Source organism: Sander vitreus, chromosome 15 (genome assembly GCF_031162955.1).
Source record: "Sander vitreus isolate 19-12246 chromosome 15, sanVit1, whole genome shotgun sequence".
Classification (NCBI taxonomy): Eukaryota; Metazoa; Chordata; class Actinopteri; order Perciformes; family Percidae; genus Sander; species Sander vitreus.
Window position 1 is genome coordinate 13,997,454 of NC_135869.1, and position 24,999 is coordinate 14,022,452.

Consider the following 24,999-nt stretch of genomic DNA (forward strand, 5'->3'; position numbering starts at 1 on the left):
AGAACCTACAAGGTCTCAAAAGGGCTTGGGATGCTGCCTGCACTCTGATTTAGGCTGATGACATTTTTAAATGGAAGTCTTGCCTTGTGCAGCTTTAATTCTCTCGTGTGTCTCCTGGCCGTCGTGCAGCTGCCTGGCATTGAGGAAAAGGAGAGCTGTGGTCCAACCACCTGGCAGACAGCCCAGCCAGACTCAGGAAGTGTCTGTGGTGGTGGGGGAGAGGGGGGGGGTTTCCTCCTCCTTCCACCTCCCTCCCTCTCCATTCAGCTCCTCACCTCAAAGCATTAGTAATGCATTCCTCCAGTCCAGCAACAAGCAGGGTAATTCAATTTGCCCGACAGTGAGACCGTGTGAAATTTAATTTGCATCTCTGGGTCTCTGTGTAATAACACGGGTTGTAAAAACCTCTCTGCCTCCATCATGCTTTGTTTGTTTACTGCTTTGTTTAGTTTGGCCCCCCACAATAGAAAAAAGCAGGGGAACCAGAAGATGTTGTAATCTCTATATTCATCCTTTGAGACAGAAAATACCTTGAAAGATTAGAGGAAATGTTTTGTATTTACTGCCAAACAATTGGTGCATTTTTAGTTTGTAGTTATTACCAAAAAGACAAATTTTGAATGAATAATTAAAGTTAAGTTAAACCTTTATAGACAAAATAACAAAAATAGTGAAGCCTGTTCCAAACGTGAAGATTCAGAGAATAAAACAGTGTGTTTTTAAGATTAAGAAGGTCCACTTTCCCTATCATTTTATAATCCATTTCAACCCTCAGACTTGCACATGAGAAGTCAGCGTTTGGGGGGCGACAACAGCTGGCTGGCGATATGAAGGAAGTTGACAAAAGCAGACTGGTGGCCCGGTGCTGACGCTGACCTCGCGCCTGCTGTCGACCCAGAGAGGTCGGAAACACAAAACTGCCTTTCTGCTCCTCTCAAAGTGATCTGCATGCACGCCTGTGGTCTGTCACTGCGCCGCAGAAGAAATAAATACCAACATACACAGGAGGAGAGATACCACTACTACTTGCACTGCAAAGTAGTTTATATTTACATATATTTAACCTCATTTAATCTCTTTTCGCTGTTGCTTTAACCAAACATGCAGCTATCACCATTTTATATAAAGTACTTCATTCATGGTTCTGATGATGTCAATAGTAATTGGATCTGCATGGTTATCCAGGATCACCGGTGTCCGGCACAGTGAAGCCAGGCAAAGCCAAGAGAGCCAGATTTAACACAAAGTTAAATTTGCTTTGTGTTACAGACCCCAGATAATGTCTTTAGGGTCTGTGCCATTTAAGTCAGGTCTTTCTTGCAAAATAGAAAATGTATCTCTAGAGACTTCCTGGTTAACTACGATTAACTAAGATTAGTCTCGCTCTGCCAGACCTTCCTCCGCAGCGCTGTGGAGGAGGGCCTGGCTAGTCCACACGGCATTCCGGGATGGAAGAAAAAAAGTGCTCTGGTTTATTGGCATTTCTTTAAACCAATCATATTCGTCATGGGCAGCGCTAAGCAACGGACAGAGCCACGGTGCCGCTGCAAAATAACCTCGGGAAGGTGGAACGTGTGCGTTTAAAAGTTGTTTTAGTTCAAAACTCAGATTGGACAGATAGTCTAGCTAGCTGTCTGGATTTACCCTGCAGAGATCTGAGGAGCAGTCAGTCCTCCAATTCCAACACAAAGAAAGCGGAAGGTTACGGACATCCAGCCAAAAAGAGTGAAATATGGCAAAATTTTCGCCAGCAACTGAGCAATCCCGGAAGTGGAACGTCGTGGATATAGACTAACTAAAGATAAAAAACAAACAGAATAAAGGACACCGGGCAGCATTAAAATATACTTCACTTTCACACTACACCTTTCTCGTGTGTAGTTGTATTGAAGCACATCCATTTCTATTTTGTATTGTTTCACACGTAAAGAGTTGTATTTTGTGTTCTACTTTTTAAAATAATAAATAATAAAACAGTGAAGACAATGGAGAAGAAGCGCTGCTGGGTCTTTGTGGTGAACACATACAGGTGCTCTTTGGATACTTCAGCTGTACTGTGCTGACTCCATCTTGTGAAGGGCTCACTGCATGGAATCTGGTTTCAAAAAATAAAATCACATTGTCAGGTTTGTGAAAAAACTAAAATGCCTTTATTTTACATGGCAATATTGATTGAAAATGACCAATGCCTTGTGGCCGACATACAGTAGATCTTCATCAGGGTCATTGTTAGCAGTAACTCGCACACCTCAGTGTAGCTGGGTTCTCCATCAATGTCTTTTGGTCAAAAACAAGGAAGTGATACATAAATCAATAGAAGGGACAAAGAAGGAGGGTGAGTAAAAAAATAAATAAATAAAAAAATAGGGAGAGAAGATGAGGGCAGGGTTAAACCTAAAAGATAAAAAAAAAAAAAAAGATAAATATAATGTGGCTACCAAGTCAAAGTGGACCTAATCCTTTCTTTAAGCACACATGATGAATTCTTCAATCTGTAACCAATAAAACCAGAGTCACAAAAGGACCAGTATCTCTGTAAAAGTTAAATGGGGGTGACACCAGAGCTGGCAGTGACGTAATGCTGCTCCCTAGTGTCTGTTCCTGGTCAGGATGCTTAACCTTTTAAGTGGAAATATTAAAATGCAACAAAGAAATTCAACGAGCAGGTGCCCTACAGTTAAGTTTGTTTATTTTTAAAACACCGCATTCAAGCTCAATATAACCACAGGTTTTACATGTACACGTTTTAAAAATTGCAAAATGATGTATAAAAGAAGAAAAAATCTAGAGTGATTTTTTTTCCAGAAAAAAAACTCAAATTTAAATCTATTTAACGTATTCACATTAATGAAGCAATACATTGTGTGTGCTAGAGATTCTAAAATGAAATGAAAAACCTAAAGCAAATCAAATGGAGTAAGCTTTTTAAGAAATTAAAACTGAAATGTCATTTTCAGCCACTGTTTTTTTTCTTTTGCATTTTGTTAATGTTTATATTCTGTACAACCACCTTGCATTACAAACAACAAAGAGAATATGACTATTACCCCAAAACAGAAAGATTGCATCAGTGTAATAATGTTTTACAGAGCATAAATGATTACAGGCTCATTTTCTCATTTGATTGCACAGCTGGAGCTGCAAACTTTACAAAGTGGCCTCAAGTAAAGACATTTAAAAAGATATTCATATAATAAAAGAGTTGTGCTTTACTTGTTGGCACAAACAAAATCACCTTTTTTTCCTGGTCACAATGCACATCTAAGAGAAGCAAGTTGAAGCGGCAGAAGTACAAACAACTCACTCCACATTTGAAAGATCGTCACGCTTCAACAGGAAGTCAGCAGGTTTCCTTTGACAATTTCCAGATTATAGAGAGCCGAGTTATCACAATCCCTTCACAGCATCCACTCACTCTTATCTACTTTCGGTTATAAATGCTAAAACACATTTGTGAGACACTGCATTGCCAATGCATAAAGTTTCTTTTTGAAATTCTCCTAGAAACTGCGATATGCATAACGTCACATAAGATTGCATTACGATTCTTGTGAGAGGAATTTCTGACTAAACTGCTGCATCTGGTGGAGAGGATCATTGGCGGACAGAGTTAAGGATGAGTGTGTGGACTATTCCCAGTTCTGATGCAGGGAGATGAGGCTTTACAACTTAACAGGAATGTGAGGAGAATAACAAGCAGTCTGGTGAAGAGGCAGATTATCGTAAAAAGTCTGGAGTAATGTGGCAGAAGACATCACGCACAACCCTGTCCTCCGCTGCTTCACCATCGTCTTCAATGGGCTGTAAAAAAAAAAAAGTTTCTGCTTCCAGTAGTCAAACTTGTTACCGTTTCATTCTTTTTTTCGGCATTGGTCATCGTCATCCCGCTGAGACTCTTCTTGTCAAACAGCTGCATTTCCATCACACAGCTCATCTTTGTCCTCTGAAAGCATGTGCCAGAATCAAGTTCACAGTTTAATTGCTGTAGAATAGTGGCTCATCAATGTAAAATGCCACAGGCAATGTCCCAAGGAAGTGTCCCAAGAAGAAGAAAAAAAATTCAATTTCAGACCTGTAAGACGTGCAACACTGCAGGAAAACTGGTCCCAGACATTGGATTTAACACAAAATGCAAAAACAAGCCAATGTGCATGTGTAATATACAGTATGACGACTTTAACTGGAGAATAATCCTAATCTTGTTGACTCAAACAGCAGACTTGCATTTTAAATTCCACAAGCAGAAATAGGAGATGTTGCACTGTAAGATGAATCTATTCTACTACCGTTTGATCTACGTTGAGTGTGTTATGTGAGAAATAATGTCTACACTTCAGGTGGGAAGAGAAAACAGCTGATTCCTCCTCTATGTGTAAGGCATTTCTCCTACTCTCTCCCACAGCAACGAGAGAGTGCAGTACAGTACTTTACAAAAGTGTTAGTCTATGAGCACTTCCAGAGTCCTCAACACTGCAATGTTTTGTTAGATGTGACACTGTGCTTGTCGTGGTGCATTCATGTGTAAAGAAATGATAAGTTGGAGTGTAAAAGTCAGTCCAGGCTCCATCACATTAGCGTTGCAGATTAATTCCCAGCACCAATGATGATTCTTGCATTAATAAACATCAGCCAAGGATTGTGGAGAAAAAGTATATGCCCTATGATTTGCAGGATTCCTTAATTTTTGCTTTTTCCATTTTAAGTCAAGTTAGACGGTGGAAGAAAGCAGGAGGAGTGACTGAAAGGTACGAGAAATAAGAACTGACTGGATGAGAGACTTCAGAGACGTCAGTGCTGCAGACAGGATGCGTCCAGTGTTGTTTAGTGTGCTGGAGGGGGGCTGTTGGGATCTGGTCGGCTGTTAGCCAGGTACTTTGCCCGCATGCTGGAGGTGTACTGTAGATGAAAAAAGAAAATGACACAGAACAAAACACAAATCATGATTTCACACTCTTTATAGTTAAAACAATAACTTACAAGTAGCACAAATAAGGGAAGCATCAGTCCTGTCTTTAAACACAGTCCATGTAGGATTTTTCTCATTATTTATATGACTGAAATTGCAAGATGCAGCTTTAAAGCCTGGAAAAAAATGTATCTGTTGCAACAGCAAACTGATTCAAAGGCTCAGTTATTAAGTGACAAGAACCCCCTTCTGAAAAATAAGTAGAGGAACATACAGCATTGGACAAGCATATCAAAGCACTACAGAACACAATTCATTCAACAGATCAGAGAAAGTCCTAAACAGATTACCTTTCAAACTAGTTACTCCAGAGCCCTGGAATCTAAAGGGATGTTAATTGATTCAAATAGAGAAAGGACATCACAGCACCAGAGGACAAGGACATAAGAGTACAGGGAGTTGTATAAATATATAACACCAATTCTAGTTGAAATAATTACACTTTTTACTTTTAACTGTCGTGCACATTCATTTACATTTAGGATGCACCCATGCAGTTTCTGTAATACAAGCGACACAAGCACAAAAAGGCTACATTTCAAACTCATGTGGAAACGCTATTTTGACTTGGTAGCTTTTGAATTGTAATTTATATACAATCTTATTTGTGATCGGCCTTCAGAGCCATTTGGTCAGCCAGCTGAGGATGTGAACGCCGAGTATTTGCACCGATATGGGCTCAATAAAAACAACATGACTTACATTGGATGTTGAAGAAAATATGTATCATTTGTAGGGCTGTAACTAATGATTATTTTCATTATCATTCATTTCTTGATTTATTATTTTGACTAAAATGTCAGAAAATAGTGAAAAATGCCTGTTGTAATTTCCCACAGCCTAAGGTGATCGTGACGAGTCTTGTTTTGCCCAATTTCAGACTGTTTTGCGAATAAGTAACGTCTACATTTACACAGACTACTTTATCTTTCGGCGGTGGAACTGCTGACCAAAATATCAACTCTGCCACCGCAGCAATGGTGGCGACGCTTGAGATCGCATTACAAATGAACTGCCGGAGCCATCTATACCACTAAATGCAGTGGCGGTGGGTAAACTATCAGCAAAAAAGAAGACATCAGCTGAAAATATGCAAAGCCATACAAAAAAGTGGTACCTTCCAGTGGTATTTTCTTTGTGCTACACACCCAATAACTGAATCCCAACGCTTATACAACTTAACCCCCCCATGAGTTCACCCTCAGTCCCAAGAATCAAGACAAAGCAGATCCAGATGATCAGTCAAACTGTTAAATGGCTCCATAACGTGACGTTGACACAGTGAGCTCCGGGGCAGAGTTACAGCTTCACATGTTCCTCCCAATAAATCTGTGGTGCAGGGGGGGGGGGACATGCAGCCCAGGGCCACAGGAAACAGAAAACAGGTAAGACACCAGGTGGGACACTTAGCAAGAGTCAGGAGGGGGAGTGGGAGGGGGTCCAGAAGTCCTGGTGGAACCTGAATAGAGGGTGAGGGCTGGGAGTTTGGGAGGTGGTACAGGGGAGGAACAGGCCAGCAGGTGGAGGAGGCGGGCATGTTTTGTACCTGTTGGCGTCGCAGATGAGGTTACCAAAACGATCTTGAACTCTCCGAAGGCTTTAACTGCCAGCTGTGACCACTGTTACTGTCCGCGGCAGTCAAATACAACTGTATGGATTCGCAGAAAAAAAAAGAAAAAAAAAAAAGAAAGAAAAACGACAAGAAGAGAATATAGAGAAGATACACAAAGCAGCGTCTAGGTCCAGGCAGACACACGGACATATCAGGGAGGGAAGGAGCTCTGGTAGAGGTTCAGGCCGGGGGCGGCAGGAGGGAATTATTGAAATTTGTTTTGCTGTGCTAATACAAAGTTTGTATGTGTAAGTCGCAATTTCAAAAAAGTTCTTGCACACCATAAAACCTTAGTGACAGGTGCATAGGATCAAAATCTCTTGACTTGGAAAGGAAACAAAGAACCCCTCATACTGTCTGTTACTAGTACAGATTTTATTGACAATGTTTCTGTCCATAGACCTTCATCAGGCAAAGTTCATATAGACAAACAGCACCAAACATATAAAGGCTCTCACCTGGGAAAAACCTGCCAATCAGAGCACGACAACACTTCCCTGTAAGCATGCAAATGAGGTCTTCGTATAAAAAAAAACCCCCATCTCTTTCATGGTTGAGAGCCGAGAGCTATTTGTCCATAAATGTAACCATAAACTTTGCCTGATGAAGGTCTGAGGACCAAAACTTTGCCAATGAAATCAGTACTAGTGATGGACAGTGTGCGGGATTCTATAGGTTCTATCCAACGAGTGTCACATAAAAGACAGAAAACACTGCTATCTAACACATCACATACTAATGCATGTAGGGAAATTTATTTTTGTTTTGCCATAAGAAAGGAATAATAAATAATTAATTCTCCAAATACTGGTTCCCCTAGTTCCAACACTAATGTTCTACCATACCATCATAGTCCTATACACTGTTAAAAGCATACCATAAAATCTAAATGGCAATCATTCTGTGGTTGGTAAGTTAATAAGTACTCACATGCGTTAATAAGCTTTTCTTATGGAGGTACAGTGACATTCTATAGAGACCAGGGTTCTATGTTGTTAATAAGTGCGTTTACAGCGCAGCAACTTTCCCAGGTAACCAAGAAGCTTTATAGGAACTCAGAAACTAAATTTGTGTTTCGACCGGAAGAACAAGGGATTACATTTAGTTCCTGTAAGATAGTTACACATTTTAAACTGGAGGTGGGACTTTCTGATGGTTCAGGAGTTATTGGGGCTGACCGTCGCTGAATGGTCAAACACAGACACCACGGCTACTTAACTTGTGTTTACAAAACAAGGAAGAACTGGGTGCTACTGGTATCCATATTAGGATGAGGGGCAGACATTTCTTGATATCTATTAAAGTCGACAACAAAGTAACAGACAACAAAGTAACGCTTTGTTGTCAAGAAAGAGAAAGTGTGTGTGTGAATGCGAGAGACGAAGCAGCGGTCGAGTGGCGATGAGGAAACAAAGTGAGCAAAGGAGAGTAATACAACTTTTTGCTGATGGTTTCATGGCAGTTATTTTCTAAATCAGAAAATAATGACCATCAAACACACTGATTGTCTACTATGGAGATAGACGTTTTCAGTCTTATTTTCCTCCTCTGTATTTCTGCTTTTTATCTGTGACACAAACAGTAAATACAAAAAGCCACAGGATGACTATTTTAATCCGTCATTATAGTCTAATTTGCCTAAAATTAAATGGTTCTTCAGATGCGGTGGAAACACAAACAGTGACATGCTAAGTTCTTAGTTTAGTTCATGATTTTAGTTCCTCTGGTTCCATAGTTCCTGGATCATTTTGGTCAAGAAGGACTAATGGTCAGCCTCTTAGAAAAGGCTGCCAAATGACCCAGAGGTGTTCCTACAGCTCTAATGTTTTTTTTTTTTTTTTACAAGAAATGTGACACTTACTGAGGGCGGAGGAGACTCTCGTCCTATCAGAGGCGTGTTTTCACAGCGAGAATTCTGAAAGTTGGCGTTCTGAGCCCTGTTGAATTGAAACACAATGAGATCAAACACAACAAGCTGAAGAGTGCATAAACCCCTACACACTGCTTTAAAGATACGAAACAATATACTGTGTCCATGAAACTCTCCACGTCAGTTTTCAGCATACCAAGGCATTAAAATACAGAGCCAGAAAAAGAGGGATCCCCTCCCCCAGTTTCCCCAACACTGAGATTCACTCATGAGGTTGAGAGCTTCGAGTTTCACAGGCTTCACAGCTGGAGAGCAACAGCTGCATCTGCTGTCCACTGCATGACTTTCTATAGGAGAGCTTAGTTCCTCTCTGGGGACATAAAAACTGGCTCCTGATGAAGTATCTAGTATCAGTCACACTGTGCACAAAATCAGGCTAAGTTGTGAAAATAAATGATCCCCTACTTCTGCCTTTCACTTAGTGCAGCTTTCCATTAAAATCCAGAGCAGTTTTAAGCAGTGGTGACTTACATGTACTCGGTGACAGGTGCGTTGCTGACGGTGTGGGCTGTGGCAGGGATGGAGGTCTCGCTGCCGAAGCTGCTGCCACAGCTGTACAGGCTGGGCATGTGGACCCGGTACAGGTTATCATGGTTTTGTCTTCCCCCGTGGCTCAGAGACTCATCCTCACTATCCTCCTCGTTACTGCAAACATAATACAGCACTGTAAAACCACCGCCACTAGAGGGACCCCCTCTCCTATCTTACTGATAACAAGAGCATGAGAGTGCTACATGGTCATGTTTTGTTTTTATTCTCAGTCACATTTTGATTCACTTTCATTGCTGCCTGCGGAACAGAAAACACAATGAATTCTCTGCTGTGTGAAGCAAAGAAGAGGCAGTTTTCCCCTGACCTTAATGGAACTGAACAAGGACAGTAAAAATAGCCTCATGTAATTGGTTCAGTTTCTGCAGGAAAATTCAATCATCAGGACGATAAACGCATTCTTTCACGTTGTCAAATAAAAGCAATAGCCTACTCCCGCAGAGAGAATGTGATTACTTTTTAAACAATGAAGCTCAATAGTGTATGTGAGATAACAATGCACTTACCATGGTCTGTCAAAACAGAGCAACAATGACACCGACATCATGGTGCCTGTCTCCCTCTAGTGTTTATCCCATAGGCTTTTGCCTGCATTACTTATCCATGAGATCATAGTTTTATTCAGTGCAGCTTACAATACATGTATTTACCCAAGTATGCATATCAGAGAAAAGATTGACTTGCTCATTAATCAAATAATACTAATCCTAGAAATGCTTACCCTGAATATTAAATATACATCTTCATTTCGTTCCAGATGGGGTAAAAGAGTTAGAGAGTGTGGTAGAGTGTAAGCCTTTGCTTTATAACAGGAAGCACCAGCTGAGATCAAACTGATGAACATGCCCCCCAATTGTTGGGAGGGATCAGTTAATTATGTGGCGCAGCTGAGTTGACAGGCTGTGCCTGGGAAACCACTTTCCTCGTAGCTATCCTGCAAACCTTATCTGCTGCTGCTGCTGATGATGCTGATGATGATGATTTACCCCCTCGGCTGCAGAAGAAGACACCAGCTCAGGCCGTGGTTATGATAGATTTAGGCCAACTCGGCATAATTAGGGGGGATAACGGGAAGCAATCTATTTGAGGAAGCAACTGGAGCCTTCTGAACACGTCCCAGTGGTAATCACAGCCTTAAGTCCCAGTGGGAAACACAACCTTAAACAAAAATAATCGTGTTTCCCTATCTGTGTAGATTTATCCTTAACTACTTTGTCTGCTTCGTTCCCATGCCGCGTACAAACAAGTGCTGTAGAGGGTTAGAAGAAATGCTATAAAACCATAATTAATTGATAGGTTTATCCACTTTAATTATTTCTCACTGAATACACAGTCCTGCACACAAACTCTGCTTGAAAGCTTTTGGACGGGTTTCTATGTGGTTGTGAGTTAAAGGGTGTATATGTGGCCAGTGGAAGTCTTACCCCTTGCTCTGCCAGGTGTGAGGCACACTGCAAACAATCAAGCTGAACATGAGAGCAGTGATGAAGGAGAAGAGCACGAGGTAGATGAGGCCTTCCAATCCATCATAACACAGCCCCGTCATTGCCTGGACAAAGTCCTGCAAAATGGGAGACGTCACTTTTATTATAGCAGGTATGACCAGTTCAGATGCTGCATTCAAACATCTAAAGCGATTTAAGAAACCTAAGAAGTAAGAGCAAAACAAAAATGCAGAAGTAATAAAAAGGATGTTTTTAAAAAATTTAAATTTTAGAGGGCCTTCAAAATGAATCTGCTGTGATTTCCTATTTAAACTAGGTCAGACCAATGAGCTCATGGTTGGTGAACTGGAAGGAAAGCTAGGTTTGAAAAGAAGCACTACAGCCCACAATATCATGATTGAGAATCTACATTCTGCATGCACTGCACAGCAGAAATACATTTCGAATTCTACTGGAGAGACTCTAATTTTCATGAAATAATAAGGTTGGACGGATAGATGTGTAAGAGAGAAGGCAGACCAGAAAGCAAAAGAGAGATCTCCACTTGCATGTGTGCACTTGGAATTTGGAAGCCACAGCGGGGCAATCCTCCAAAGCCTTGCGATAGCCAAGTACTTGTCATTTAGCCAGCTTCATAAATGGTACAAAGCCAGCGTCAACTTGCATACAGGAAGGAAAATGTTATTTATGGTGACAGGTGTAGTCAGCTGCATAAGCATAAAAAGAGGAGTTGCTTTATACAACTAAGCTGCACTACGAAGATGTCACAACAAATCAATTTCCAGGCCCTTTTTCATCAGACCCGGCAATAAGAATGTCTCGGTTTGTAAGTCTTCTCCTCCCTGCTCACCATGTGCAGGCTGCGACAGTCCACCAGGGCAGTGAGTTGATGCAGACTGATCTCTGTGGTGTTCAGTATCCCCTGGATCTCTTCTAAACTTCCCTGGGATTAATGAGGGAAAAAAACCACAAAATTAGCAATGTTGAAAAAAGGTTTAAGGTGAACTCAACTATGGCACCTGGGTATGCTTTGATGAACAAACTAAATTTGTATAATTTACAGTCAGTTTCCTGCCTCTAAACAGTCAAAAATAACAAAATGTAAACATTTGCAAAAAGGAAACAGGTGAAAAGTAAATGAGGTTTTTAACATTGATTAATTCACCGATTATCCATTCTATGTATGTCTTGGATGTCTTTGGTCAATATACAACAGAACACAGCAGCTTCAGCTGAAAAAGCTGATTTTAATGTACGATACACTTAATGGTCCATTTCCCTTCTTCCTCCAATTCTCATCACAGCTACATTGGAAAATACGTCTGATAGCCTGATATAAACATTTCCACAACATCAGCACATTTCTCTGTGTGGGTATGTGAAGTGAAATATGCCTCTCTCTATTCCCAATGTCAGCTCTCATTTGTGCCTCTGTCAACACAGTGTAAGGACCAGCACTGGACAATACCACAGTGTTGTATTGACAAGAGCCAGTGAAAGCCTAATGCAGCTAAATGGACATAATGCAGGTCCCAGGTGGGCCGTCAGCAGATCTTTATGTGGACAGGTGCACTTTCCTTCTCTGCAGGTCAGTCGTTTGGTCCCATTCACTGGGATATTCTGTCATCACAAACAGTACAATAGTACAGGACAGCTTGTGGCTTAGTGGGGGGTGGGTGAGTGTTTATGGTAACAGCTGCCCTGTAATGTGGCATGTCTAGTAAAGAGTCAAGTGATGGGGCTGGAAACATACCTGGGTTTGTTTGTACTCTCTGGTGGCAGAGCGCAGCAGTTCAGATACGTCATCCTGCATCTCCACTAATGCTTTGTGACTCCCGGAGAGCTTCTGAAATGAAGTTTGAATACTGTAGCAGCCAGGCACATCTTAAAGTACTTCCATTATTTTAATCATTACAAAGATGCTTTGGTTGTCTCCCTTTGTAGTCACATGGATGTCTAGTGAAGGCATGCAAATAGCTTATAGATGTGAGCTGAAAGGCTTACATACTGTATAATATATAGCTTCCATTTCTTTACAGTTGTACTAACAACAGATGCCTGGACTTCAGTAGCACTCAAAGATGTTGATTTATTCATGTGGTTTGTAAAATGAAACAAAGGTAGTCCATTGAAGCAAACTATGGATTCACAGTAAAAGGGAAGTTAAAGTTCTTCTCTAGCATCTAACACACATCGTCTGATGCAAGTGCATGCTATCAGTACGCACACACAGGAAAGGCTGCTCTGCATCAGTTTTCCTGCTGGCATAATGGGAGGTATTGTACTATTGCATGGAAAAGTCCTCCTTTGAGCAATGGGAGTGACTCATTGTGCCCACTTGAATTCTCACCAATTACAAGGTCATACATCATGCAGAGATTATGTCTATAATATTGTGACCGCTGATTTTTCTATCATCAACATCACATTAATGTTGAGCTAATAAACTACCTACTATTGGTATTCATCTAAGTGTAAATGCGTTGATTTAACATGTTAAAAACTAAAACCTGCAAAAACAAATGTAGCGATGATAAATGCAACAAACCTGTTGGAAGGGGTTTGTTTGTTCCAAACTGCAACTAAGGTAGTGCTGCAAAATATCTGTAAATAAAAAAAGGACAGTTGAACGGAGTGTTAGCTGAGCCACATACATTCACATGTAGGCCTGCAACAGGAAAAATTGTTTTCATTACCAATAGTCCAAAACCCAGACAAATGTAACTTAACCATATATGACAAAGAAAAGCAGCAACAACTGTGAGACATCCGAGAGGCTGGATGAGTGAAGGTTTTGCATTTTCACTTGAAAATGATGTTTCTGATTTATTTTTATGCTAACCCTAACCCTCTGCTTATTATGGCGTTGCTTAAAAATGAACACGAAGTTGCAGCACAAAAATACCAAACTAGGTTTGAAGTAATTTTTAAACAGTGGTTTCATGGATTCATTTAAATTGGCAAATATCGATATTGGACTCAAAACTCCAGTATTGGTCAAGCTATAATGTGTTTGGGTTTTGGACTGTTAGTTGGACAAAACACAACATTTGATAGCCTGGTAGCAGACCCATGCAGAGACATTGTATTTTATTTTCTAGCTCTGTCTCAACGTGTTCCCTGCATGCCTTGTTAGAGCTTGACTGCTTCTGTAACTGTGCTCCCGCTGAGCTAATCCTGAAGTGAACTGTTCCAAAAGAATAAAGTTCACACGTGCTCTAATAGTATGAATAAATGTGTTTTTCCCATGATGCAGTAACACATATGCAACAACAGAAAACAAAGCCAGTAAAAGGCTTAGGTATAACCCTTCTTCTAACACAGAGCTTTCTGCAAACAGCCTGAAGAGCGGTTTAATCATCTCTGGAGTTATTGTTAAAATTACATGGGCAAACTTGTATTGTGCTCACAGTACACATACTGTAATCATAGTTTTGGACTTTCACCTGCTATTAAAACCCATTCTAGCTATTAACTCACAGCTGTGAGTAGGAGTCAATGAGAAATCCTCAGTGACTCAAAAGCAACGTCCACAAATACAAGCTGTGAGAACACCACCACCAACCTAGACGTCCACACTCACTGCTGTGTCGGGAGCTTCTTTCCCACACAGTTGAGCAAACTCATGAGGAGGATTTCCGGTTTAGAGAAGTACATAGCAAGCAAGTTTCTGTCACACATACACCCACACACATAAATATCAGGAAAAGCACTTTTATTTTTTTTGGAGTCTGACTTTTGGTAATGGATAAAAATACTGCTGTTCTTGTATAACTTACAACTTAGTTTCAACTGTGCTACAGTGGGCTGGAAAGGAGATTTAATTATGGCTTATAATAAATCAAAAATATAAAAGTTACAGGAAACTTTATATACATGTAATTCTGTTATTTTGCCACAGTTTCATGTAGCACAAAATAAAATAAAACAATGTCTGCCCCTAACTTAGTGATACAAGCTCAGAATAAAGCTTACAATGACTTGGACAAGACAAGTCTGTTTTACAATCAAGACTGATTATCTGCGAGCTGCGGCTTCGGGCTACGGTCACAAGATAGCTTGTTTATTAGACAGAGATTTGGCATTACATTATCCCAATCAAAACAAATCTGTATAGTAATGTCTGTATGTAATCGTAAAAAACAAATAAAAATCGATTTCCTTCAAGGACTGAATAGTTTACATGTGTGACAGAGAGAAAAAAATAGAACAGAAAACCCCGATACTGCACAATTCAGGCCTGGGGCAAATAATTATATAATATAATAAATGCGGCATTATACAGTTTAGTACATAGAGTAAGTTGGTGCTCATGGTTCAGGGAAAATCACAACATTTACAGCTGATGACTCACCAAAAGCTTGGTTTGTGTATTCAGCAATTACCATATTTTAGAGAAGAGAGCAGAAAAAGAATAAAATGGTGAAGCGGATGATAAAAAAAAAAAAGCACATCAAGTAGGCAGGAAGTCCTGGGTGTTTTTATTTCTAAGCACCATCTTCTGGACTGAAGAGGGATGCCGGAAATGCATTGCGTCTCTGATCCTCTTCTCCACTACTCTTATCTCCCCCCCCCACACACACACACACACACACACGAGATTGGGCAATTACTAAAGCAAGATGGTTAAAGAGGCTTCTGTAGTGCTTAAAAAGGCAGCTCATTGCCCTCTTGACCCTGCCGCAGATGTGGCAGTCATTTTTAGAGGCTTTTTATGGGCAATGGACAAGACCAAGCCCCACTCTTCAGAACAATTCCGCCTCACTGCTGCACAATAATCAGAGCATTGAGACTGGGAAGGGGGCGGAAATTAAACAATTCAGGCTAATGTGTCCTCTACAATTTCAGATGTGTAATATTCACCATTTCTAAGAGTTGTCTGAGTAAATACAAAACCAACGCATTACAACCTGGTAATCTCAGTCAGTGTCATATGAGTGATACTTGTATGCGATTCATACCTTGATTGATGACTCCATACTGGTCTGCCATTTTGGTGACATACGTGTCAGGGGCAACACAGAAGTCACTGGAGGTCTAGAAAAGCAAGAAAACAAAGACTTACAAATGAACAACACAGTTGTAGTGACATTTTCACGGCATACTAACAACACATTACTAGATGCAATGTCATGTTGGATGGAACATGGGAGTAATTGATTGCAGCTATTAAAAACATGTTTACAACGTTACAGGCTGATTCCATCCCAGCTGAAGTCCCAGCATCAATAAAAGTAGTTTTTGTAAGGCAGCAAAATTAGCTGCTTTGGTCTTCTGTGTACAATGGTTGCAATATAATGGTTACAAAGCTAATCCAAATTATTTTGCTTATTATCACAAGTCTCACCAAAATTAATCTTGAGCATTTCTGGAAAGTGCTGAGTGAGAAAAATATAAAACCCTGCAATTGTGACGCAACTAAATACAACAATTCTGTGTTCAAATACAACATTTGCGGAACGTAAACTTGTTTTTAGGACTAATGAAGTACATGGCTCCAGACGCATTTCGCGACCATTCTTTGAGACAGTGGGAGTTTAACTACTCGCACATGTGCGACCTGCAAATTTGATGACATTTTTATTTCATGTTGAAAAAGAAGAGGAGAGCGAGTCTGCCAGAGATGGCCAATGTGTTTGAGAGGTGGAGGGTCCGTGAGCGATTAGTCAACTGCGTGGGTAATGTCATCTACACTCGTGTCTCGTTTTCGTAGCGTCACACTCATCGTCTGCACATGCTGTTGCACAGTGCTGTTACCATGTTTCAGTGAAAATCATTTTTACTCAGTGTTGGGATTTTCAAGGGTGGGATTTTATTTCACCACCACAATGGAAATGTGAAAAATTGTGTTGCAGGTCGATTTAAGGTGTGCGCCCCTACATTTTCTGCCTGTGCCCCTAATTTATTTTAGTTAGGGGCTACAATGCTCCTAATAAAAAAAAGTTAGTCTAGAGTCCTGATGTAGTTTAAACAAAAAAATATATGTTTACATTAAAGTCCCCTTCCATTCAAAAATGTGTGTTGCTTATGGTCATGTCTGGAGAGGATCTTTATAGTTGTATTTACTGCAATGTTACAGTATGGCCTTGCATTACATCATACAGGTGTTTTTTTCTTGTCACTCATTTGATCAACATTTTGGCTCCTCAACTGTACAGATTAAGAGAAATAAAACGCCCTTCCATTGCCAAATTCTGCAGTCCTTGGCTGAGCACACAAAAAACGTGTTTTCCAATTATACGTAATCAACTATGCAACTCTACCTGGAAAACACGACCATGCTCTGGTGGAGACACTTACCGCAGAGACGGCCAATTCCAGCCCAAGGGAGACCCAGCTGATTATGAGAGCCACTACACCAAACAAGCACACCCTGGGGAGAGCAAGAGGAGGTGAGACGTTTAAGTACCTTTAACCAGAAATACTATTCATGTGCACAACAATCCATACAGTGTAGCGGGAGATATTTTTAAGATAATTAAGTTGGCACTTTAGTATGTGTCAAGCCTACTCATGCGTCACATTGGACCAGTCTTTTTTCAAAAGTGAAACACTAATCTCATCTCCAAACACTGTGTTGAAATTGTGTATGTTTAGGTTGAACTACGGAAAGAACAAAAAGGAGAAAGTAGAGCTCCTACAGAAGGAGAATGGTAGGCCCATCCACAGATTAACAAAACAGACAAAATTACATTAATTATTTAAGTTAAATGTGGCTATATAATGATGTGCTGGAAACTCTACTGTATGGGAAAAGTGTGGAATCAAAAAACAAGCCCAACAAACTACTTGTTGAATCACAATATAAGACAATAAGCTTTTAAATTAACCATTGTTGAAAAGAAAAAAAACAAAGGCAATTGACTACAAGCATTGCTGTCACCGTGTGTATAACTTACTATGTACAAATTGTTTATATTTGCTTTTTTGATCTCATCTGCTATTAAAAAAGGAAAAACTGCACACTGGTCTCATTTCCCATGAGACATCTTTCTCCCATCGTTGGCAGACTTTTAGTGCCTATAAAATGCAAATAGCCATTTCATAGCGGTTTTATTGAATATAGAACAGTAACCAAAAATATTTTATTTATTTATTATTTATTTATTTATTTATATATTAGATTTAAGTTTGTCATGAAGTGTCATTAGTAAACACCAAATACTGATATCAGGCTCATTATGCTAAATGAATTGCGACTGGGCTGATATTTTATAGGGCATAAATTCATCCCGACTAAACCATAATGACAAGATGGCCTTGATCAGTTGAACGCGTCGTAAACAATAATTTTATGATAATTTCCCAGGGCAGAACCAAGTCCTCTTGTGGCGATGACTCGTGATGAGACTCACCCTATAAGCGTTCCCTTGGAGTTGCGAATGAGGCCAAACAGCACCAGAAGGCAGATGAGGATGTCGAACAGTAGCAGGCCTATGTAGCCCAGCCACCTGTGAGGACAAATGTCATTAACAACAAATGGCCAAGAGCACAGCGCAGCATACCATCTCCTAATAGAAAAAGGAGCTCCATCTTTAGAACAAGCACAATAATTCAAACTGTTAGCTCATAAATACAAAATTCTAATTCTATAACAATTATCTAGAAAAATATGTTTAATACCAGGAATAATTTATTTCAAAATTGTTCAAATCAAAATGCCAAAAGGATGCCCAAGAGATTACAACAAGAGACCCCTTTCACATTGCCACATAAATATATCAAATATAGCCGTTTCAGAAAAAGTTAGACACATAAGTGACCTTGCAACCCCTGAATTTGCATATACAATATGTATCGCATATCATTTCAAGTTTGAATTTATGTTGTGACACTCCATAAAAAAAAAAAATAAAAAAAAAAAAAATATTACATTTGGTAAGCCACTTGCATATTTATAAATTTAGGCATACATGTAAGCAAACTCAATACCGTCCAACTTTTCAACACAAAGTCTTCACACGCCAGTGAATTACTGAAAGAGTGTGTGTCTGCATTGAAAGTTTAATAGAGATGTAGCACATGAATCATGGTCTGTTGTCTGCATTGCTCCCTGATGCTGCTGCCACTCCTTACTCTGCAGCATCAGACAGAAGCTGAATATAAAAATATATATATATATATATATATATATATATATATATATATATATATATATATATATATAAAAATGTGTTGCATTATTCTGGATGGAATCCTTTGTTTGAATGATCGCTTGAACTGCACCATTAGACTTACCTGTACCAGTCAAACAGCTCAATCTTGACGGCCAGTTCCTCCAGGGAGATGTCGGTGTTGTCCCAGAAGGGGATCTCCACCATCTGTCTGACCAGCTCATCCAGCTGGCCCTGCAGCTTTTGGATGATGGACAGGTAGTCTGCGTGCTGTGCATACTGGCCCTCAAGCTGTTGCAGATTGTTGTCTACCGTCTGGTTCAATGAGGATGTACTGTCATATACCTAGAGCCAGCACAGGGACAAACAAGGACACAATGGAGTTGAAGTAAAAAGAGATTTACTGCACAGTTCTAGTGGTAGGGGGAAACCAGGGATGCAAATGGCAGAAGGGTGATGAATTATTAAACATGTTGGTATAATTTGTGCCCTCAGTCCTACCAGCTTCTCCACCCCAGTGATTGTGCGGTTAGCATGGCGCAGGGAATACGTCAGCCGGTTCACTCCATCACAAGTCTCGCCGTTCCCATAGAAACCAACAGCAATGCCAGCGCTGAGGGGAGACAAAAGAAAGGGTGGGGAGACAGGGTGGTGAGGAGGAGGGATTAGCTAAAAAAGACAGAGGAGACAGAGAAGCGAGCGAGCGAGGGGGATAGCATTGCAGGGAGAGAGGCGTGTGAACTCTGTATTAACCCTGTCGGTTCAGACCCCAGTCAACAGGCTCCTTTCAGCTCCGGCAGAACGACTCCTTACAGAACCATGGAAACACAGCGGAATGGACCAGCTATGCCCCAAACTCCACACTACAGCTGACAAAGGCTGTACTGAGGCAGGAGATCAGCTCTCATTTGCACAGACAGGCCTCAGGTTGCAGAAAAACAGTTCCGACAACTGCATTGGAAACAGTTTCTATAGCTACATCAAGAAAAGAAAAAATATTCTGACAATTTATTTGTGTGCAATTCGCAATCCTCCACAGAGTAGACGCTTCTCACAGAGCTATTGCTTTGTATATTTCAGTGACAAAAAAATAGGCTCCCTTTCTGTGCTCTGAGAAGCGAGAATCAATATCTCGTCCTGTGTTGCAACTGTTGGTTTTTGCTAACCCCCATCCTATGCCAGAGTGGATTTGATCAAGTAGGATGATGATAAGCGAATCCCTCCAAGCTAAGTCAGACCAAGTCTAACAGTGTTCAGCCAACATCATTCAGTGAATCAATGGGTTTTCCCTGCTTCCTGGAGGGCTGCTAATCTCTTCCTCTCACACCGTGTTGTGTGAAAAAGGTGAACAGGAGCAGTATCAGAGCAAAAACACAACTAACCTCCCTGCTGTGATGAGGAACCTGTGGAAACTGCTCTTTCAATATTGGTTAAAACACTCAAAAATAACTGATAACACACAAATAAAAAATGTAGGATAATCCGAATATCGTTAATAATGGTGCAGTGCCTTTTGCAATAATCCCACGCATGGACATGAACAAAAGCAATACAAAACAAAGAAATTTATGATCTCTTCAAATCTTTTTTTTTTTTTAGTAAAACACATTTGTGCACGGGTACAAGCACCCACAGATACAGTGATTGTTATGCAGTTCTTGTACTCATCAGGTCCCCAAGCTCTTTGTACTACTCTGAATCGGCCGTGATGGCTCTCCAGTGGCCCATCAACAGGAGGAGGAAAACAGGAAACAACTGCAACGTTCAAGGATAGAAAGCATGTCCAGATGGTACAGTTCTCACACTACTTCAAAAATAACAAAATACAAAATTGAAGCCTATAGCACTCCTATAGTCTTTGTGCTTTAAGTGCGCACACATACAAATATGATTTCCCTCAGCACTGCTGCACAGTTTTACAAAAATGACAAGTTCATAACTCATTTCTTCATCCATGCCATTTGTGACTGTCAGTCTGGGTGTTAACCTTGCCTTAGATGCTTAGTTTAGGGTTATAACGTAATTTGGGTTTCCGCTAAGAAGCCGTTTTATTGAAATGTGATTTAATTTGACCTTGGATCATTTTGTGTACTGAACAAATGCCAAATAACAAGCATATCCTTTTTCATATGGAAAATATTGAGTGGACTGAGCAAACTTTCAAACTTCTGCAAATGTAGTGATTTATTGAAATTGTTTCAATTGATGATTATAAAATTGCATGTTCCTGGACTTATTGTTGGTTGGTTTGGTGTTTGGAGGAGCAGGCTGTTTCAGGATAGTTCTTGCCCCTCTCTGAATCTGAGCTTTCCGTTGCGTTTAGTGCCGACCACATAATTAACATATTTAGCTAAAATTGGTCAGTTGTTGATTGGTCTCCTGCCTCTTCCTGTATGACATTTTCAGACAATGCATACAGTATGCATCTTAAAGAGATTATACAAGATAAATGCAGCAGGACGCAGCAGGTGACTTACAGCAAGATCATTGTGTCTCGCTCTGCTCTCTTGTCACCATTGTGGAAGCATGGACGTGGTCAAACCCAAACAACTTATAACATGAGGAAGAGTTCAAATACATACTCTCTGAAAGATGTACTCATTTATTTACAAAGTATTTAATTCACACAGGAGTACATAAAAATAGACTTTATCATGTGGTTATTTCATATAGACTATTGATGTATTGAATTACCAGAAAACATGCTATATGGTGATAAATATTTTTATCCAGATATGAAATGACTTATATCGGGATAGAAGATTTTGGCTCTAATCCTCTCCACTCCAATCATGCGTTTAGACTCACCTGCAGACGAGTGTTGCAATGATGACACACCAGGCTGTGCAACAGCAGTCAGCGCCGGGCTGATCCTCATTCTTTTTTCGCCGGCAGCACAGACAAATGGAATAGATAAGCAGGAACAGGAGGTCCAGTGCCAGACAGGCGAGTGCCACACCACCCAGTAACAGGATAGACTGGTGGACAGAGGGATGGCATTATGGAAACTTTATTGCTGATACCACTTTTACGTCAATAAAAGTTTAGAATGAAAGACAAATTGAGAGATACATAAATACATGGGCAGAATTTCAAAGCTAGCAGTAGAGCAATATACTATCATAGTCAAACCTCTTAGTCAACAGCAGCACTACGTAGGTCAGACAGAGGGCCTACTTACCTGTATACTCCTAAGGATTCACGGCTGGGGAAGATTTCCATCCTGCCATTTTTGTTTTGTAAAAACCCAGGGTTAATCCATTTGTTTAGTTTTCTCAACGATGCATCACAGTGACTGACATACCCTGATGCAGTGGTTGCCGACCTGTTTCATGGCAGTTAGTGAACTCAATCTTAGAACAATTGCAGGCTCAAAGCACAGTCTTGACAACCCAATATTTAGTAAGTCTATTCCATTGAACCAATCCTGTTCAGAGTCGACTGTGATACTTAACAAATGAAAGACAGGATAATCAGACGCAAATATGAATGAATGAATGAATGACTTGGCTTCTGTATGTTGTTCTGCACAGTTCAACCAAACATGACTCAATAACTGTGAATGAGTGTGTCCAGCAGTAAAAGACAACGCAACCAGGGAAAGACAACACTTATGCCATATTACGATATTTAAAATCTAAGACAATATGCAGTCTCATATATTGATATAATATTGATATACTGCCCAGCCTTACTGCATGTTACTGTTGGTGTATTGCTTCTATATCATCTGTGCAAGAGGTAAGAGTAAAAAATTCAAAAGGCACCAAGGTTGCATCATCATGAAGTAGTCCTATAACGAGCACCACTGACAAGTCAAGACTTGCCCTGACAACTGAGTGAGAGCTGTGCAATGACAATAGTTAGCAGCACAGTGGGTAAATAAAGTATGGTGTTTAAGCTAATGATGGCCTCTTATGTTTTGCTCTTGTTGTGATAACGGTGTGGAGTGACATAATGTGCTCCAACAGCTGTATTACCTATGCATTTTAAGAACATGTGCATTACGTTTCTACTGAATATCCCTATCCTTTCAACAGTAATGTTGTTTACATTGGACTTCTAGCTGTACACACTGAGTGCCAAACATATACAGCTGCAGCCATTAACTAGCCAATGAACCCTTCCTGTATCCTACCATGAAAAGGCTCCCAATTTTACCTCAGTAACAGTAACAACGGTGAGGTGGTACAATGATGACCTTTTTCAGTAAATTGACTCCAGCGTCCTAGACAAAATAAACAACTTCCCATCTTAGGAGATAGCAAATTAAGTTAATTAAACTGTTGAATCAACAGTTTCCACTGAATTACTTAGGAGGATTTGCAGGATTTGTAGGATGTCTTTGTTGAATGTTAAACCAAAGGTTAATCTGAAGTTAATGCTGTGCCATCTGACACAATCAGTGGTCCCAATTTTCAAACTGGATATATGCAGTCATTTCCCTGGATCCTGTGGGTCAAAGGTAATAGGTGTGTCGTGTCAATCACTGTTCTGAGAGGCATGACCTGCAAACCCATGCCTCTCAGAACAGTGATGACCAATGGCATCAGCATAAATGAGAACATAGAAAGTGCTAAACACCCACCAAAAGGTACAACTGCATTAAGAACCTAAATTTAGAGATTTCTCTTATATTAACCATATGAAAACAGCCATGCTGCTCTCCCCTCCCCAAGTCTTAGCTGTTCATCAGACTGTACGGTCTACTGGGCCTTTGCTACCTCTTTAAACTAGACATCATCTGGAGGTAGATAATGTTTTTCCAAAAGTACTTTAGAGTCCAAATGCCCCTAACAAATACAGGTTATATTGAATATGAGGATTATGACCGTTTTAAGTCAATTTAGGTGGCTTGGATCACAATATACAATGCCAGCTGGTTGATGTCCAGCAAAGGTCAAGACATGGCTATAACAGCTACACACAGATGGTGACATGGATCAAAAGTTCAAAAGGTGAAGAGGAGGAACAGGTGCAAACAGGTCATCTGTCACTGAGAAATACTATTAAGGTTAACTTCAATTTAAAGTTGCAGATTTAGAGAAAGTATGGAACACAATCATATTCTCCTGCTCCTGAAGCTGGACACTGAACTCAATCTAACAAGTCAAACAAACATTAATTGTTAACATTCCTGTAGGCATCTGTAAGGTGCCTGGGAATCAACTTATGATATGATATGACCCACAACTTATAGGGTCATATGATATACGAGGCACATGGGTCAGTGAGACATTTTTTACCTGTTGATATGTCCAGTCCTCTGGTCGGAAATCACTGCTTGTTTGCTCGAACATGAAGTTGAGATGGGGAAGTCTGTGTATGAGGTTCACCCACCATGGTGGAGAGTAGCTAACCACTGCTGCCATGGCGAGCAAATGTTAATATGATCCACTCACCAAAGAGGCAAGCAAGGATGTTTGAAACTGTAAACACAGAGGAATCCACTTCATAAAGTATGTCTGTATCCGGGATGAAAGACAAAAAGAAAAGCAGTGTTGCTATTCTAGCATGAGAAACGAAGTTGGTAAGGTAGCTCGCGTTAGATACACTAACGATACCACCTAGCTAGCTAGCTAGTAAAGTTGAAGTGTTATTTTGACTGTGCCAATTGCAAATATTATTCACCTAAATCAGTACATAATAGATGTTCACACTATATTATATAATGTAGTATTAGTAATACAAGCTCGACCAGAACAATAGCTCGCTATATTGACAAACACTGATGTAACGTTATAACTCCGAGCGAAGTGAAGCTAGTTAACGTTAGCTTCTTAACATGTCAACTTAAGTCAATGTTGTGTCGCTAGCCGGGATCTTGTCTTAATGCTAGCGGTAAACTCCCGAGTGCCACGGTCAATTTAAATGTTGTTTAAAAATAGTAAGTTGTTTTAAAGCTAGCTAGTTTTACCCGTAATATAGCTAGCTAACTCAGCTAACGTTAGCCGGGTTTAGCTGCTGGTTAGTTCAGTCCGCTGAGACTCGTGCACGGAGGCGAATAACAACAAGAAGTCTCTTTTGTTCCACTTGACATGTTGGTCTGCGGTTAGTTAGCTACATCCCGTTTTGTTCAGTTGGTAATTCCCCGGTTTCTCTCTTGCAGTCCTATTCCAAGTTCCTCCGAGTAAAACGTCCATCCAGTTATTAGTTGAGTGTAGGGAGACCGGTGGCCAACACGGCGATTGTTCACGAAATTCACCCAGCTGGCGGCATACCCGGCCCGCACACACACAGCCCACCTCACCGGCATAAAAAACAAATGACCAAGTAGCGCCACCCAGAGGCGCCATATTGGTCAGCTAATGAGAGATTCAAGTACTGTCGGAAATATTACAACTCCTGCCTTATTGAATCGGGTGGTGAATTCAACTTCAAGA

The 24,999-nt window shown here is 40.4% G+C and overlaps 1 protein-coding gene across 2 annotated transcripts; it reads right to left on the reverse strand.

The window, feature by feature from the left end:
• Nucleotides 1–2,672: 2,672 nt before the first annotated feature.
• ttyh3a (tweety family member 3a) lies at nucleotides 2,673–24,885 on the reverse strand. Of its 2 annotated transcripts, none has more exons than XM_078268775.1 (15): nucleotides 24,534–24,885; nucleotides 23,863–24,045; nucleotides 21,425–21,594; nucleotides 19,118–19,229; nucleotides 18,741–18,961; nucleotides 17,858–17,953; nucleotides 16,803–16,875; nucleotides 15,464–15,539; nucleotides 13,051–13,106; nucleotides 12,256–12,348; nucleotides 11,353–11,445; nucleotides 10,482–10,618; nucleotides 8,980–9,153; nucleotides 8,440–8,515; nucleotides 2,673–4,896 (listed from the first exon to the last, which is right to left on the reverse strand). In XM_078268775.1, the coding sequence occupies exons 2-15, from the start codon at nucleotides 23,986–23,988 to the stop codon at nucleotides 4,822–4,824; spliced, it is 1,578 nt and encodes a 525-aa protein (XP_078124901.1). In that variant the 5' UTR covers nucleotides 23,989–24,045; nucleotides 24,534–24,885; the 3' UTR covers nucleotides 2,673–4,821. The 2 variants fall into 2 exon arrangements, with proteins under 2 accessions (XP_078124901.1, XP_078124900.1); XM_078268774.1 differs by having other exon boundaries at nucleotides 23,863–24,081.
• Nucleotides 24,886–24,999: the final 114 nt, after the last annotated feature.